This window comes from Accipiter gentilis, chromosome Z (assembly GCF_929443795.1).
Source record: "Accipiter gentilis chromosome Z, bAccGen1.1, whole genome shotgun sequence".
In the NCBI taxonomy this organism is placed as follows: Eukaryota; Metazoa; Chordata; class Aves; order Accipitriformes; family Accipitridae; genus Astur; species Astur gentilis.
The window spans coordinates 58,147,333-58,165,974 of NC_064919.1; the positions used below are offsets into that span (position 1 = coordinate 58,147,333).

Sequence of the window (18,642 nt, forward strand, 5' to 3'; positions counted from 1 at the left end):
AGTTGACATGGTTTATGTGTTTTATCTAATCTTGACATGGAATCCAAAATAATTATTTTAGAGGCATTTCCCTCATTAGCACAAATGGCACAGTGAACAGTGTCAGGGAATGGGTATTGTTGAACTACCTTTTCAAAACACAGGGCCCAATTTTCAAAAGTTTTATATTTATTAAAATTTGTTGGTACATTTTCATCTTTCTCATGCTAAATCAGTTTTAAAGCTTTTTTTTTTTCTGTTTTCAATTATTATTTCTGTGTTTTCCTCTTGTACTGCAGCATGCTCTAGGCACCTTCTTTTAAAAAAAGTTCCATAAAAATTTGGAAAACAGATTTTAAATTATTTACCTATGAAATGATGATTTACAGCATTACTGCCTTTAGTTCAAAATTAAGAAAACAGATAATGTTCTGTCATTCAGGAATGTATAGGTCTATATAAAAATATAATTTAAAGTGAGGTATTTTTAAATACCAGGAACACTTCTTTTCTTCACCTTGTTTTCTGTAGGACAAATGATCCATCTTTGTCATTTGCATTAACTGACATCTGCACTGTTTAGAAAAAAATTTTATATTAGTGATGCACTGCTATCCAATTTAATGCAGAATGTTTTTACAAAATGAAAACAACAATTGATAGCCATAAAAGTGCTGATGAAAAATAGATTTATTAGTAATATAACTATACAACAATAATTTTTTAGTTTAAAACATTCATTTGAGAGAGCAGTATGAATTTCTGAAAATTGGGCCCTTGTCTCTAACAGGACATCCTTTTTGTATATGGTTTAAAATAAATCAATAAATGGAATTATAGTATCTCTGCTAATTTGTTTGGTGATTTGAGACAAACAAATAATAAAAACTGGAATAGAAGCATAAACACAGTGCTTAGTTCTAGTATTAGAAAATTAATTTGATATAATGCCTTGCATTAACCCTTTGAGCATTGTAAGTAACATGATGGGAACAAAGTTTTTTAGATAATTTAATTAGTCCATTGAGCATATACTTTGAAATAGCTGATAGTGTTGTAGAATTTTTTAAAATTACGTTTAAAGTAAATACTTGCATACTATATGGGAATGGTTTTGTTATAGGAGGCTCAATAGATGTAGGCAATATATGCACTGCCATTGACATATACTGTCTAATAGAAAACAGTATTTCAGCTCCCTTGTTTTCATAATTGCATAAATATATAAAGAAAATCAAACATGTTTCTACATATATGAAGTTGTCTACTTTAAGATGCTTTTAGAAGATAAGGGTTTAGAAAATGTATTCAGACTGTTCTGAAAATCTCCTGAGGTAGGTTAGTATTGGAATACTCTGGTACTGTAAAAGAGAATCTTTAGGATTAAAAGAAGGCTTAATGAAGAAGAATAAATTTTGCAGAATATTTGATATGTTTGCATTGAAATTTTTAGCAGTGGTTTTGATAAACAAGAACAAAAAGTGCACACTTATGTTGATATTCCTTTTAAAACTCAGTCACTGCAATAATGACTAGCTAAAAGTTGAAGTTATTTTATACATCTTCATCTACAGGGGTACAGTTTGGGTGGCCCTTATTGAATGTCAGAATTTTAAAAGCAACCTAGAAATTGCACAAGCCTTTTGCCATTTTAAAGAGCCCCTTTGTTCTTATGAATACTGCTTACAAAAGCAAGGGAGCAAGTGTAGTAGCAAGTAGAGATTCTTTGAACTTACAGATAGAAATGCCACCTTACTGAGTGAGAGTACAATACATTTTCTACTGGTTTCTTGCAATATCAATCAGTCAGCAAACGCTAAGTGCAGCTGTACTTATTTAAGTCTAGCTGAGGGGAAAAAAGGGTCTCATTTTAAGTTATTTAATAGAATTATGTCAGTAGTATAGTGCAAGTAAGTTGTAAACATTTTTAGTCAGTTAATTCATGCATAATTAACATAAATGCAATACTCAAAGGGTTTTAATTTAACAACTTTTTTTATTCATAATTTACTGTAAATGCTTCTGAGTTTGCATGCCTTGATCATTGCTGCTAGTGATTTTATGTGCCAGTAGACCTGAGTTTGATTTACCAGTTTAACTAAGAAATAGTAAAAGCCACTTACAAAGTGACTGCCTAGTGTTTGTTTGAAGTACAATATGCCTTAGTTTGAAAGTGATCATTTTAACTCCTGTTTTATTCTGATTTTTGTTTCTTTTCCTGTGAAAAATTAAATTGGCATTTTGAGATTGGAAGCCCTGAGTAGTTAATTATTTGGTAAGAACTGTTCTTATAGATTGCTCATTAAGGCTGAAATTCACTGTAGAAAAGAAGGCCCGGAACAAGCCTATGAGCATTAAATGAGCCTCACTTAAATCTAAATCAGGAAAATGTTCTTTATATGTTCTTAAGCACTTTCTTGATTATGGTGCAAACATGCTACAGGAGTTTTCAGTTCTGGATGAATTTTACTTTTAAATAATAAATGTCTCTGTGAGAGGAATTTAGGCTTAGGAGGAACAACCTCGCATGGATTGGTATTTACCAGGAACTCAGTTCAATTGTTTTTGACTCACTGATACCAGCAAGAGATTTTTACACAAAGACTACTTAAAGGGTTCCCCAAATAAAGTTTCCTTCAATACAATATATTGAAGTGATTGCCTTGTGTTTAAACATGAAATATCCATCTTAAAGTAACCCAATTAAGCAATTTAAAATATGCTAGGAAAATATCACTTTGTACCAAAGCAAGTTGCCCATTTCCACTCATCTTCACTGAAAATTTGGATTTACAGTTAATAATCAATGAGGCTGTTAAACTTTGAGTGCCTTTCAAAAACTTGGAAAATTGTGCCTGAGGTGGTAAACTTTAATTAGGTTAATTCTAGAGCTACCAATCAGTAATTTTGTCATCACTCAGGGCTTTCTTACCTTCTAGGAAACTTCTTTTGTTGCATTTATTTTATACTGTATTTTTTTTAAGTGCCATCATTTAAATTTCACTTAGTAAGTGGCAGATTACATTATTCAGTCCCACAGCACAGAAACATCATAACACTAGGACATATTCAAACTTTTATTTTCCAGTTGACTGAATATATTATGTAAATGAGGTAAGCAACTTTTTGTAGATTGTATGTGTGAGATAATGTAATGTTCTTTTCCAGTTTTTGGACTACAGTTGAATATACTTTTTAATTATTTAAAGAAGACATCTTTACAGAATAACGTGATGGTTTTTTTGTATAATGTATTTGATTTTGTAAATACGTATTTCCTGATGTGATTTTTGTGAGAAATGCTAAATCTTTTAGTATATCATGTCCTCTCAAAACTGGCAGGAGCTAAATAATAGTTTGTGGGCAATTTGTATTGTGTACTGTACAATAACTGGGGAACTTTTATAATTATAAAAATATATATTAACTTTTAGTGTGTTGTTTAAAAAAATGACTGGAACATACTAAAGACAGTAGGATTTTTCTGAATATTTCAGACTTGAACTCAGGCTAGCTTTCTTGTGTTTTTCAAAACGAAATTGTGTCTTGTCTTTTAAAATCAATAAATTTGTTTTCTTGTTACAAACATATCTGAATTGCTTCAGTTTTTATATAGCCAGATATTTTGGATTCTGGTACTATTGATTTTAAGAGAAAAAATATTTCAACTTATGCCTTTTAAATAAGACTGCAATTTTTTATTTAGCAGCAACAGAACCAAGTAACGACTGTGTCTCAGACTGCAAAAGAAGCTAGTATTTTGAAGTATCAATTCAACTAAGTAGCTGTCACATTCCCGGTAAATACAGACATTAATATACTTATTAATTTCAAAATTAACAATAATATCCCATTACAGATTTAGCTAGTTAACAGATGTCAGTGAAGGGGCATGCAGATTTTGGCCTCCAGGAATTAGCATTGTCAATTCATTACCAGCAGAACCTATTTCTGCAAGTTCTGCTCTAAATATTCTGCAGTGTGCTAATGCATTGGATGTTTTGGCAGTTTCACAAAACATAGACAAAGGCCTAATCTTATCGGATCATATATCTTATGGGTCTGTAGTATGTGTTGCAGGCACTGTTTCATATAAAGAAATGCAGAATGTTATTTTAAATAGGGAGGAGCCCCCGAGTAATAGATGCTAGAACATCAAAATTACTATTGGATACCAAGATTAAAATGGGTATTTCACACAAAACAGTGGTAAAGATAGAGAAGCTGCATCCTAAAGCTTATTCTTCTTGGGAAGTTCAGCTGTACATTACGGTCCAGTCATTGCCTTGCCTTTAATTTCAAATAAAGACCAAAAGCTTAGTAGAGTAGAACGCTGGTTCCTGCAATGCATCCTATCAAACAAGACTATAAATTTTCTACACTAGTGACCAGCCACACCTGTGTTTACAGAATACTCCTAACTGGTTTGCTAATCAAGACTAAGACTTCATTTCCTAGCTGGTGTCTTGCCGAGACTGAATAGGTCTTGCTCCAGCACACAGGCACAAGAAAACAGTCTGTAGAGGGACATCTCCCTCTAGAGGGATCTCACGCCAGCTAACAGTTGATAGAGCCAACAGGCCACATTACTCCTTTTCCACTGACAGTGTTATGAGGAAGACCCTGCAGAATTCAACCTCTGCTGCTGTTGCTATTAAAGTGGTTTAATCAGTTAACCAATGGGAATTTAGTTCAGCATCCCGAAGCACTACAATCCAGACCTCAAACCATGAAGCATAGCTGAAGTGCAGGAGAAATTCGGAAATACTGGGTACTGCAAGAAAACACCAGTGTAAGACGGGTTGTAAGTGAAGCTTATTTTTATTACTTCTGTAAGGTCATTTTCTGCACGATGTTAATGATATCAAATAAGTAAGATACATTCTATATCGAGTTATTTTAAGTGCATTTAGTTTGACTTACCTAAAGAATTCATTTCAATTGTGTAAAATGTCATATAGCCTGACGCAATCCAATGTGCCTCAGTTGTTTAGTTCCATATCAAGGTCTATGCCAAAAGCCATCTGAAGTACAAGCCAGTTATTTTCCCACAAAGGCATCTGACCAAGGCAAGGAAGAAACCCTGATCCATTTTTAGCACTATTAACAGTATGCTAAAGTTTTTATTCTGACTTGATTCTGCTGATCTCATTCCAAATTTTGCTAAATCCCATTGTATGTGTTCTTCCCCAGTACCTGAATTAACCTAACCAGTAGGACTTTATTCAAAAAACAGAACAACCCCTCCTTGAGCACAATGTGTTGCTGATGACAGTTTATTCAAAGGAATTTTATAGCAGAACTGCTCTAGTAAGAATCACTCTGCATGTAGACATTTTCCACTGGCACACTCAGCACACAAAAGCTGCTGCTTTCGTTATCAGAGTTTAGGCAGACATAGCAGGTCAGCACTTACTTAGTAACTAGTAGTTAATAAATCAGACATACTTTCAGAGACCTAGCTGGAAATGGTATAAAAAAAATGTCTGTCTCAAGCTGTTCTCTCTTTGCTGCTGGATATTGCCTTTCCCCACAATGGAGCCACACTGATAGATGGTGTCCTGGCACAGTTCTGATTTAGCCACCTTTGCTTAAACTGCTGCTAAAAGTGGTCTGTACTAAAGTCTCTGCTGCTGGAGACATTTGTTGGTTAGGAAGTTCTGACAGCTTGCTGAAAGCACCAGAGTGCTCAGATTCTTTATCTTCTTTCATGAAGTATTACTGCCACAAGCATATTTACAATACTTGAGTTGTTAAAGCACAGTTTAAGAGAACTACTGGTAGTATTATTGTGAACAGGCATATCTATAGTATGCTCTTTAGAAGAAGGGTTCATGAACTGGTCCTTTGGGGAAGCTGTAATTTGAGGTTGTATTGTCTTCCACCACTATTGAAACACTGCAGAAACAGCTGAAGAAGCTGCTATAACAACACATTAGTTGAAGTCTGGGTCACAAAGAATTATGTAGTTGCAACACAGGCGTTGAATTTACTGGGCCATGTGAGTGACAAGGTGACTTTTGCTCAGAACGGTAGCAATCACTTTGTCCTTTTATTTCCCTGGTTTTCAACAGTTTCTGATGGCTAAGAAAAGTTTAGACTCTCGTCCTTCCTCCAGTTTCACCCAAGAAAGCCAAACAGCCAAAATCAAAAGGTGTACTAAGTAACATAGCAAGGAAATGGGACAGCCCTAGCGTGGAAAGCCCACTTTCACCAACAGAGGGAGGCTTGGAGCTAAAGCAGTATGGCATGCTCCTCAGGTGATTGATGGATCTTTTCACCGGCTTCAGGGTCACAGAAGAAGGACTTCTATCTGGGATCCACCAGTGACCAGCATGATATCAAAGTCATTTCAGATTGATAGCATGACATAGCAAGTAGGAAAGCTGTCACTTTGATGTTGCTTAACTGTTGGAGTGATGCTCCCATCCTAACTCAAGGATCTCAGCTCTGCATGGAAGAGACGCCCCCAAACACTGCTTGTTTCAGAGCTCAGACAGACTTGCCTGATGCTTTCTCTCACATTTGTTAGGTGCAGCTGTCTCCTTGCTATAGGATCAAGGCAGACTTCTCTGAAAGGACTTTGAGAGCGTGTGAGTATTATGGTCACAGATGTGACACACAATAGCTTTTGCAACCATACGTATCCTCAAAGCTTTAAAAGGTGTATTTTCTTCCACAGGAGGGAAATGCTGCATAGTTTTGAAGTTACTTTGGCTGTATGTGTGAAATACAAAACCATTTTATCCACAAATATGGCTAATCATCACCACATAAAAGACAGCATTCCCTTCCTTTGGACTTCTGGTAGAGGGTCCATCTTGTGGGTCTTTGGAAAACATGATCCTTCTATCTCCATCCACTTACTTTGGCAAATCCAAATCAAATTCAAGTTTCTACTACACCAACTGCATTAGAGGTAGACAAGAGAATGTCTTGTTGTAGGATGTTTCTGCTGAAAAAAATGCCAAAATATCTAACTATGCTGAATAATGTACCACAGTTCAGCTTTTTTATCCTTTTCCTATAAAAGGGAATTTAATTGATTTAAAATTCCTGCAAGCTTGGGTGGACTTTTAAAAAAAAAAAATTTAAAAAGTGGTCAAGTAGCTAATCCATTATAGACAAAGCTTGTTGCGATGTCTGGAAGAGAAGGAACTTTTCTCGTTTAACACCACCAGATCCTATATAACTTTAAACCCACTAAGCAGGATCATAACTGTAGTTGCTCTTTAAAAGCAATGGGGCTCTGCAGACGCAGCAGGCCAACTGGAAAAGACTGAAATTCAAACCTAGTTCTGTGTTACAGGACTTGTCACATTCCAAGGTGGGTTTTGTAATCGACAATTAACGTAGCTGGCAAATGGACAGGGTATGCCTGCAGAATGAATGCTGGTTGTCTGTTCTACCCTTCAATGTCAAAGAAGAGGCATAACAATAGTATTTAATAGAATATATTGTTGCACCACTAGATGTAAATTTGATTCAGATTTCTAAGTATAAAATACTTGGCTTTAGCAAGACATACTGAAAATTAGTGCTTATACTATTAGTGAAGAACTAGTTGGTAGCATTCATTTCATAGCTACTGATACTGCTGCCTTTGCTGATAGCCAATGAAAGACAAAACTGGATTAAAAATTGTTTTCCTATTACTTCCACAGATGAATTTTGAAACAAAAATGGTGCATTCTACACAATAAAGCATTCACAGTGAGGTAGCAGTTTCAGGTGAGCAACATCTTGAATAGTGTTTCCAGTCAAATTTTGGTGGAATTCATCATATGAAGAATATAGTAGTACACGGTTTGAGCAATAAGCCTTGATGTTATTTCCTCAGATTCTTGAATAATACTGTGGTTTAAAGAGATTGATGGAAATCTGGATGGAAAATGATCAGGAAGTACAGAAGCAGAACATAACTTAGTTGGTTGAAAGTTTGTTCTTTGCTGATTCATGTAACAATTCAAGATGTGCGTTAAAGGCTAAAAGGCATAGTCAAAATTTCCTGTCTTCTGTAGTCCCAGCTCACCCTAGCTGTTATCACTCAAACTTTTAAGAATACAGGTAGTTTTTTTCAGATACATTGTCCTCTTGTTGGACTTGATAATTAAAATTACTTTATGCCCTCAGAAAATACATTTGCCCTGTATATGTTTGGCAAAGGGCTGTAATGCAGAATTATGTCAGACCTCCTCCACCGATTCCTCCCCCCCCCCCCCCCGTCAAATGCACATATATTTGGTTCAGGAAGCAACCTTGCTACATTACATTCACTATTGCAGCCACAACGTACTGTACTGGAGCCACAGCCATGTAGCTGTTCAATGATTTAGTGGTGGCGCCTGAAGCTAAAAAGGAAGCAAGGCTGCAAGTTGAAACCGAGGTGGTAGAAGCAGCAGTGGACAGGCCTCTTCTGTGGGACACTATTCACCCCTTATGGGTGTGAGAAGTAGTAATGCTGTTGAGGACTAGGTGGTCAGTGGCACACCGCTACTGAAGTGAGGTGGTCATCCCGTACAGATACTGGTATAAAAAAGATACTCTTCTGTCTCCTTGTATGTGTGAAAAAAATTTACGCCTCCAAACTACCCTTGCCACCTTCTTTTTCACAGCATTGTGAAAAACAGCAACACCCTGCCTGTTGCTCCATTTTATTACTGGTGTGTCATGAGGCTCCCTCATCTAGGAAAGGCACATCTATCTGCATGATACTTTCCTGCTTATCCACTGTGCTTCTACAACTCTTGATCTGGCATTGGCCCTATATTTCAGCTACCTATAGATATTTTCTTCTAGGATCAACAAATGCAGTCTTTCTGTACTTGTATTTATTCAACCTTTCACTGCAATGATGAATTTGACAGCCCAGAAGTCCCCATTCTTTGGCCTAGTTAGTTAAGTGACTGTGGAGTTGGCTTTGGGTATATGCAATCCAGCTGAGTGCCAAAGCACTTACTGTGTGCCATAAGCTATGCACAAACACTTGATGGCATGTGCAGACTGCCTTATTCGTCCTTCATACAGGGGTAAATAACATCAAATTCCTTCACAGAAGAATCAAGAGGTGATACCTCATTTTTGTGCTCAGATTTTTGTGCTCAGAAAGGGTAATTAAATCCGGGCCAAGAACTGTGCTACTGAAGGACAGAATTGTGTTGTCTTTATAGACAAACCGTCCCAGTCATTAGTGCAAAGCCAGGTTCAGCAACACACATGCCACTTCAGTACATTTTGTGGCTTAAGTGGCTCAGAGGAAAACATCTCTGTGTAGTTAGGAGGTCACCTCTCTGTAGAACAAGACAGTCCTTTTGACACAGTTGAGGTGGGTACACGCACTTCCTTTCCAGCCAGCCAGGATAGCCCAACTCACCACCTGGGCCCAGAGAACATTACTGAGGTACATTTTACAATAGCATCTGGAAACTCAATAAGCTGAGGCCCTTTTAAACTTTACCCAGTCCTTTTAAACTCAGAGCACTTCTCAAATATTCATTAATTTACCTTCACAGCGTCTCTTCGACACACAGGCATACACACTAAAGTAACCGGTGGGATTTCCCCCCCCCCCCTTTTTAGCGGCGCGAGGGTGTGGGGGGGCGGGGCAGCAGGGCAGCACACGACAAAAAAAGGCAAAGAAAGCCCAACAAAACCAACCAACCAATCCCCCCCCCCCAAACCAACCAACCAAAACAAACAAACAAACAAAAAACAACAACCAAACAAATAAACAAAACCCCAAACCAAACCAAACAAAAAAACCCCAACAACAACAACAAGACCAAAAAAAAAAAAAAAAAACCACCACGAGGGAAAACTTTTATGGCAAAACAGCGGCACCTACTGCTTAATGTTACAGTTGCACCCTTAGGTTCTTCGAAAGTAAAGCAGAGGGGGGAAACGCCGGGGAGGAAAAAGCCAAAATTGCCAGCGGTTTAGCGAACCTTCTCCTTCCATCCCTGCTACCGACTTCCAGCCCCGGGGCCAGCGCGAGACCTGCCCGGCCGCCCGCGCGCGCGGCCCTTCCTCACCCGCTGCCTCAGGGACGCGGGGTCCCCGCCAGCCCGAGCCCCCCTCAGCAGGGGCCGCCGCCCGCCCGAGCCGCCGCCACCGCCGCCGCCACCGCCACCGCCGGAGGAGGAGCGGCGGCGGCGGCGGGAGGGTGTCACGGCCTCCCCTTGAGCCGCGGGGCGGCGCGGCTACGGCCGGCAGGTGCCGCTGCCCGCCGGCGCCCCCGCCCCAGTTAACGGGCTCCGGCGCGGTTAAGTGGCCGAGGAGCTTGAAGGCGGGCGGGAGGCAGGCTGGCTGTGGTGCAGATGCCTCGGGAAGCGCCTGAACCGTGGAAGTGGTCTGTTGGCGAAGCCTCCTGGGCGGGTCTCCCTCCTCGGCAGCCGCCTTCCCGCGGGCTGGCAGGAGGCAGGCGGGAGCGACTCTTCGGGCGGCAGCAGCTGTTGGTGGAGGGGGGCGGCGGGGATCATGGCCGCTCCGTCTCCGCACGCTCAGCAGCTGCTGCGGTGCAGCGTGAAGCTGCTCTTCGCCAGGGAGCAGCTGCCGGCAGGGCTGCAGCTCGCCAGCCCCAGCCAGAAAGCCCTGCAGCTGGAGGTGCTGCCCGGAGCGGAGGACGCGGACGTGACTGTGACAGACGGTAAGGACCGAGCCGCGCCGCTGCCAGCCGCCCCCCCCACCCCCGGCTTCCTTCTGGCGGGGGGACACCGACTTCGCCGCTCTGGCCGGCCTCCGCATTCCCCCTCCGCCAGGAAGCGGCTGGCCCTGGAGGAGGCCGGGCGCTCCTCGTTGGCGGCTCCGGAGGGAAGCGGCCCCGTGGCCCGCCGGGCTGTCGGCGCCGAAGGTAACCACGGCGCGGTGCAGGGGGCTGCCGCCGCCTTCCCTCGGCGCCCTCGCGGCCAGGTGCCGGTAGCGGCCGGGCGGCGGGTCCCGAGCCGTTGGCGGCCGTTAACGGCCGGGGTGCGGCGCGGCCGCTGTGCGGGCGGGGGGCGACGGGGCCACGTGTCTGCCGGTGAGGGTCGGCGGGGGACTCGGCACCTGCCCCGGTGGATGCCGGGCTCGCCAGCGGCAGCCCCGGCCCCGTCGGGCTCCGTTCAGTTCGTGGAGCAGGTGGCCGTTCCAGGGGCTTTCCTCGGGCTTGGCGGGCTCTGGGGTGGGCGTGGGAATGAAATAGTAATAAACTCGTGGCGAGGAGCCAGCTGGTAACTCCAGATGAGTGTCACGCAGGCAGCGAGTGGGAACCGGTCTCGCCTGCAGGGCCCTGCGAAGCGCTGCCCCGTGTACAGCTTTCCCTGCTGCTGCTTCAAGCTTGTCAGCGGCAAATGGCCTCTCGGCCGTAAGGAGTTGCTTTACTGGGGGAGGGTACGAACTGGCATGTCAGGGTCGTTCTTCCTCTCTGTTCTTCAGCGTTGTTGAGTTTGTAACTTCAGCCAGGGATGGTCAGAAGAGGTCTTTCCCCCGTGTCTGAAGGACAAGGTCTTGGTTTCTTCCTATGGAGCCAAATGGAAGAGACAAAAGAACAGAACTGGAAAGGGAAGGAGGTAAAGATGCTACTCGGTACTTGTATGAGCAGAACTATGTTTGGTTTGCTGCTGCCAGTTGGGCAGCTGCGCTGAGAGGGCAGAGGAGTGCAGCAGTGTCTCAGGGTACGCACTGTGCTGCTGGGGAATCCAAACTGGTCCAGAAGGGCAGCGCTTAGCCCTGAAGTAATTCTCTCTGGCTCTGCTACTTGTACGTAGGCTGTCTTAAGATGCATAGGTGATGTCTGCATGCACACACTTCACTGACTTTCTTGAAAGCAATCGTTCTTTCGGATTTGTGTCTTTACAGGGCAGTAGCAGAGCTGACATTTTAGAATAAAACAAACTTCTTGAATCTGGGTGGCAGGAAGACTGGGGAGGAAACTGAAATTGCGCTATGTATGGAAGGTAATTAGAAATGCTCTCGGTGAGCTGGGTGAATATGAGACCAATCCTGAGCAAGTCTAGACACACAATACCTGTTGTGGCTTTGATTTTTCAAAAGCAATCTCAGTAACTTCTGAAAGGATTGCTGGAATAGATGGGTTGTAGTCATGTTTGGGTTTTGGTCAGCAGTGCGAATAAATTGGTTCATATGCCAGTTGATACTGGATATTTGCTTGTGCTATCAGTTATTTAACATGTCATTTAAGAAAACACGAGTGACAAAAGCTGACCACTAATCACAGTTGAGACATGCTTCTGTCTTGCATTGTATTAATTTGAAGACTGGTCTGTAGTTACTCGGTGTTTCATTTTATACATGCTCGTTCTTGCATGCGAGTGAAAGACCTGCTGGAAGCAGAGTGAAATTCAAAGTTAGCAGTTGTTTGGATTTTTTTATTGAAAGGGCTCACATGGGACACAACTGAAAACTTCTAAGGTAGAGAGGGGAGATCTTCCCCCCCCCCCCCCCCCCCATATATTTACGCCCAACAACACTGGAGTGTAGTTTACTAAAGACTTACCAAATAAGTTTTGGATGAGAGTTCATCAGTGTATTGTTCTTGTTAAGAAAAGGGAACTTTGCAAACCTGTTTTGAGATGCGAGCTGTCTTCTTTCATCTTTTTCCTTTCATATGAAGATGTTCAAGCTGTGCCCTATCAGACCCTATGTGTAACACAAGTTTTTTGGTGGTATCTGAGAGTTCAGTAACTTGATGCTGGAATACTTTGTGTATAAGGTGAGAGAAAAAGTCTGCAAACAGCTAGATGACATACCCTATTATTACTACTGCTGATGTAGTGTGTTCTTCTAGCATTAATATCTGCTCCTAGAATGATCTTACTATTATTTATGTTGTCTCACCTAGGATGGATAACTTTGTTGTGAAAAGAAAAACTTTTCTTACAAATCTTGAATAGAATTGATCATACTGTGGTGCCTATTGTTGTTGGTAAGATGAAGGTTATTTAAGCAAGAAAAGAAATTGGCATAATTTGAAATGTTATCTTTTTTTTTTCCATACTTCATATTGAAGTGATGAAAATTACTTTCTTTTCAGATTTTCTGCCTGAATGCGTCTCACAGAGCTACGTATTGATATGTTTGGAGAAAATAATTTGGCTGTAGTTATTGTGATTATTTAAACACATCTTGAAGGGGGGTTGCTGTTTCTTTTCTGATTATTAAAAAAAAAACCCAAACCACACCAAAACAAGAAAACCCAGTTCTAGTTTAGGATACCATCTACTTTCTTCACTGGTAAGGGAATATTTGCCAGGAAATATTTTCGTGGAGAACAAAGCATGCACTTTTTATGTGTGTTTTAAAGTGATAAAATACCCCTGGTCAAACTGTCTGGTCAAAAATTACTCTGACTGCAGATCTGTGATTAGACTGTCCATCAGGACTGCATTCTTACCCTTGTTACAGCATTCAGTTTATCTGTGGTTTTTATACTTCACCTGTCACTGCTGCATTTGTCTGAACCTGTTCTATTATTGTCTGTAATGTAATAATGTGGTGTGGTTTAACCCCAGCCAGCAACTGAGTACCACGCAGTGGCTCACTCAGTCCCACCCCACCCAGTGGGATGGGGGAGAGAATCGGAAGGAAGGAGGTAAAACTCGTGGGTTGAGATAAGAACAGTTCAACAGGACAGAAAGGAAGAAACTAATAATGATAATAATAACAATAATAAAATTACAATAATAATAATAAAAGAATCAGAATGTACAAAACCAGTGATGCACAATGCAATTGCTCACCACTCACCAACTGATGCCCAAATAGCTCCTGAGCAGTGATCTACCCCCCAGGCTGACTCCCCCCAGTTTTTATACTGGACATGACATCAGATGGTATGGAATACCCCTTTGGCCAGTTTGGGTCAGCTGCCCTGGCAGTGTCCCCTCCTAGCTTCTTGTGCCCCTCCAACCTTCTCGCTGGCTGGGCATGAGAAGCTGAAAAATGTTTGACTTAGTATAAACACTACTTAGCAACAACTGAAAGCATCAGTGTGTTATCAACATTATTCTCATATTAAATCCAAACCCATAACACTATACCAGCTACTAGAAAGAAAATTAACTCTATCACAGCCAAAACCAGGACATAATGGTAATTGAGTGTAGACCTCAGTAAGAATGGAGACTACATTGCATAGCATAGTGTATAGTATATAGTATCTTGCTGGTACTCAGAATGATTTTTAAAGGCAAACATGTGAGCAGATTCTGCTGTGGTTGATTGGGTGCTGGAATTTGCGCTCCTTACTGGCAGTGTCAGTAAGAATTTCACCAGCTCGAGCCTTAACATTTCCCTTTCACGTGGATGCACGTGGGGGCAATACGGTGTCTAAAGTCAAGGGATATCAATACAACCACTCTGTTGCCCAGAAAGGAGCCTGAAGCAGTAGAATTTCTCCATAAGTGGAACAATTGGTTATGATCCTAAGAGATCCAGAAACTGATACATAAATACAGAATGTTAAAACAAGGAAGAATGAAGGATTATGCTTTATCAGGCAATGGATCCATTTCAGCTGTGGGACAGGATAAAGCAAGAATCTCCACAGTGCAATATTAATATATGTGGAGTGGGAAGAAACACTGTACTTTCTAAAGTACAGGTGCCAAAGGCAGCAGGTGGGTATACTTCCGAGTGCTGTGCAGTGGGGCCAGGGCTGAGCTAGAGCTACAACCATTTGAGAGAAGTGTCCATCAGGGGAGATAGTGGTTTCTGGTGAGCTGTGAATCCAAGGAGAGCTGGAGACTGATGCCTCTTGTGGAGCAAAGGTGTTGTCAATAAGATAGATGATCACCTGGTCCTACTGATTTTCTGTGATGGTTCTTCACTACTGATTTGGAAATGAAAATGTAGTCTGCAAAACTACTCTTGAAAGGTAGCCCGCTGCTGCTGAGAGAACTCTGACTTTGTGTCAGAATATTTTTGAGGGTGCTGAACAGAAGAAGAAATCCTGTTGACTGACATAGTGCATTGCTTTGGGATGATGGGATATTAAAAATGTAGATCATACTTGGTTTATGGAATGATCATACCAGAATTGCGAAAGTTTTGGTACAAATAGTGAGAACTTCTGGGAGGAAAGTAGAAAATTGATATCCAGGAAGTGTTCCTAGGAGACCAAGAGAAAATCCAGGGCTGCAACCTACTTGGATCAAAGGAAGCTTAAGAGCAGACGGCTGAGTGTGCTAAGATGCTAATGTAGCAGTGTGGTGGCTTCTCCAATGCTGGGAGACCTTTTGGATTCCCTTTCCTGTGATAATTGTTATGTAAACAGGTGGTGATCTTAAACTGAGGCCAGTGAAGTTCTAACTGAAGGCTTCAAAATTTGGCAATGTCTGGAGGTTTCACCTAGTCACAGCAGGTCTACTTTAATTCTTTTTTATTCTTGTTTAGTTGCCCTGAAAGACTATTAGCTACTGTTTCTCTGAAGTATTTTTTCCCCCAGTACTTCATCTGACAGCTTTTTGGACTATTAAAAGAAGCTTCCTTGAATACTTCTAAAAATATACTGTAAAATCCTTGGAATCTTGTTGATTTTGGTTCCTTCTGCTGATGTATTCCTGTACTTTTTTGTCCCTTACAAGTGTGAAGAATATAAACATAGGCAGGATTTAAGCTTCCAGAGGACAAAACACACCCGATGCTCCCTTACCTGATAGAAGTAGATAACATTGTGCTCAGTCATGGTGTTTGTAATATGAAACAAGGTTTAGAGCTACTGAAGCTGAGAACAGGAACCTGGCAGCTAGCAGCTGCAGCATCCATGTATTTCTGCATTACAGTGCAAGTTCTGTAGAAGCGTGTATTATACCAGCTCTTCACTCATTAATTTGTTTTGCCTGAGGTTTCTAGGGAAAACAAAATCCCTGATATCCTTTTAGGAAGGTGTCGTTGGCTATACCTCATAGTTTGGAGTGAGTGAGGGAGAGAGAGAGGAATATTTTTTTCCTGATTCAGTGGATACTTTGACAAAATTCAACAATAGCCTAGAAAATGTGTAATTTTTTGCTCTAGTTATATGCAGAATAAACTCAGTGATACCTAAGTAGGCTGTCTTGCAAACTGTCTTGTTATTCAGAAGACCTGGACAGGAGCTAGATGAAACTGGAAGAGTAGTGGGGTTTTTTGTTTTGAAAAATGAGCAGTCTTTTTTGAAATGCTGATTTTTTTCCCCCTCGCTCCCTTACCTTCCATGTTCCAGTATCTGCAGTAAGCTTGTTAGCTGTAAATGACAGACATAAAAATTGTGAGGCTGGCAGATTATTTTCTCTCCATCTGTTTACAGTTGAAAATAGACTTCCTAATCTTAGAAAGTTGTGTTTTGTTCTTTATATGTGTTGGGTGAAGTGGGGGGGGGCGGGGGGGGCAGAGAAGAAAAACTTGGGCATTACACATACAGGAAAGACTACTGGGTAAATGCTGTCCTTTTAGATTGTCTTCACTTAGGCTTTTTTTTTTTCATTACTGTTTAATTATTGCTGTTCAGAAAGTATGAGCTTCTACAGATGGCCATGAGTTTTGGAAGAATTACTACAATAAGTGAAAGCCCCAAGGAATGTCTGTTGTGTTTTACCACATTTTTACATTACTTATATTTGTTTAAGATCCTTCACATGTACCTTGAGTTGCCTCTCTGAGTTCTAACATTTGAACTCTAGGAGAAATGATACCCAATTTTTGACTGAGTTATTAATAATGTTACATTTTTTTGTTTGTTTCAAGTTGTCACCTACTCTTCAGGAGGTGTAGTTCTGTGCCCCCAGAAGCAGATAGAAAATTCATATTGACTTGAAATGTGCTGATCATATCCTCCCTGTGGCAGAAGACAAACTGCAGACAAGTTGGATGGGCAGTAGGGAGTATTGACTCTCACAGGATATGATAGTTGTAGAGAAGCCCTGCTGCCTTTTGTCTTAGTAAGTACTGGTATTATAGGCCATATATTTAGCTTTTTAAAATTACATAAAAAGTAAAGTATGTAGCAGTGTTGGACTCAAGAAGAATGTGTTCTATTTGTGCTCCAGAACAAGGGTGCTAATTAAAACTTAGAGCTTGGAAAATTCATCACTGCTACTCCAGTTCCACCAACTTGCTGGTAACAAAACATTCATGGTAGTGAGCTTCAGACACTGTTGAACCGGACTGGATACGAACCATTAACCACAAGAAATAAACTCCGCATTCTTTTACTTGGCCTTTGCTTAGTTCCCCCCAGTGCAGTACCTTGCAGTTGAATATGTTGCATAATTTTTTTCCTATCCCATACTGAGACCAGTTTTATATCCTAAAATATTAGGGGGTTAAAAAAGTAAGATAAATCACTTACTAGCTGAAATTCAAAAGTATTGGATTTGGATATGGTAGAAAATGTATTAACTGTATGAATGCTTATGTTCTAATACTGTACACTCACATGCATTGCACAGATAGTACTAGTATCAGCAGCCTTCATGTGCTGGTAGAGGGCAATTACTGCCAATAGTTCTAAACACCAGAACTGATATCTTTCACCAGTTCCTTTTCCATTGTGAAAAATGTTCATTTTCCTAGTGGGGAAAATCAGTTGCTAGAGGAAGTTTGAGCAGACAACATACTTAATATTTTGTACATATAATTCATGTAACCTGTGACATGCATGTCACATGGAGGCTTTTAGTTGTCCTTTCCTGCTTCTTTCTACATCTTTAGGGCAGCATGAAGGATTTCAGGGGGGAATAAACAAAGCACTTAAAATTTCTTTTTTTTTATTTTATTCTGAGTGGGAGTTGCAGGTTAGACAATTCTTGGGCAGAATAGTTTTGTCTGAAGGAAGGTGGTTGAAGGCAGTATGATTAGAAACAGTGATCCTGAAACTTTCTGTTAACTGTTTCATATCATAGTACTAAGTATTCCAGTGGTTAGCTGAGTAGATAAATTCTTAAACTTATGTTTCACAAGGGTCCTTTTTTATTTTATCTCAAGTGCTAGGTTTTTTTCCTTCCATGCAGAATTTTTACAATATGTAAGGAATTTGCTAATCAGTCATGGCCCTTTTTTTTTATGCTGGAAGAGCAAGGAAGTAAAGCAAGTAGTGCAAGTTTTGCAGTAGGAGCATGCCTCACCTTTATTGATTGGTAATTAGCATTTTTTTTTTTATTTGTATCAATATAGATTTGTAAATATATATACACACGTACGCATGTTTTTGTAGGTAGATTAGTATAGAGAGAGAGAAAATAAATACTGAATCAGGAAGTTCAATAACTAGCCTGCAAGAGACTACAGTGTATACTGGATAGCTTGGTTTGTTTGCGGTGGTGGTGGTGGTTTAGGGTTTTGTTGGTTGGTTGGTTTTGCTTCTGCTTTCTTGTATCCTATCTAACTTTCCTTGTGCTTTTATATTCACGCTGCATGTACTGTGTAACAAATATGGTGCTCTGGCTATGGCTACAAGTATGGGATTTGAGAAACCTGCATTAAGTTCTGTGTTCTCCCATAAAGTGTCTGCATCAACAATACAACTAATCCTTCTGTAAAATACAGTCATACCATTTCTTGACCAATCAGCCATATGGTAAAGCTAACTGTTTTAAAGTTGTGAGGTGCTTGGAAACTGTGAAGAGACCATCTATGGATGGATTGAAGTAGTTTTATAGTGGCTGGTACTGGAAGCATTGAAGCTGTGTT

At 40.8% G+C, this 18,642-nt stretch overlaps 1 protein-coding gene across 1 annotated transcript in view; it reads left to right on the forward strand.

Moving 5' to 3' along the window:
- Positions 1-10,269: 10,269 nt before the first annotated feature.
- Positions 10,270-18,642, forward strand: part of LOC126036468 (histone-arginine methyltransferase CARM1-like) — an 86,677-nt gene continuing 78,304 nt past the window's right edge. Inside the window, exon 1 of the mRNA XM_049796267.1 lies at positions 10,270-10,624. Coding sequence (XP_049652224.1) covers positions 10,296-10,624 — 329 coding nt within the window. The 5' untranslated portion in view covers positions 10,270-10,295. The remainder of the gene's footprint in view (positions 10,625-18,642) is intronic.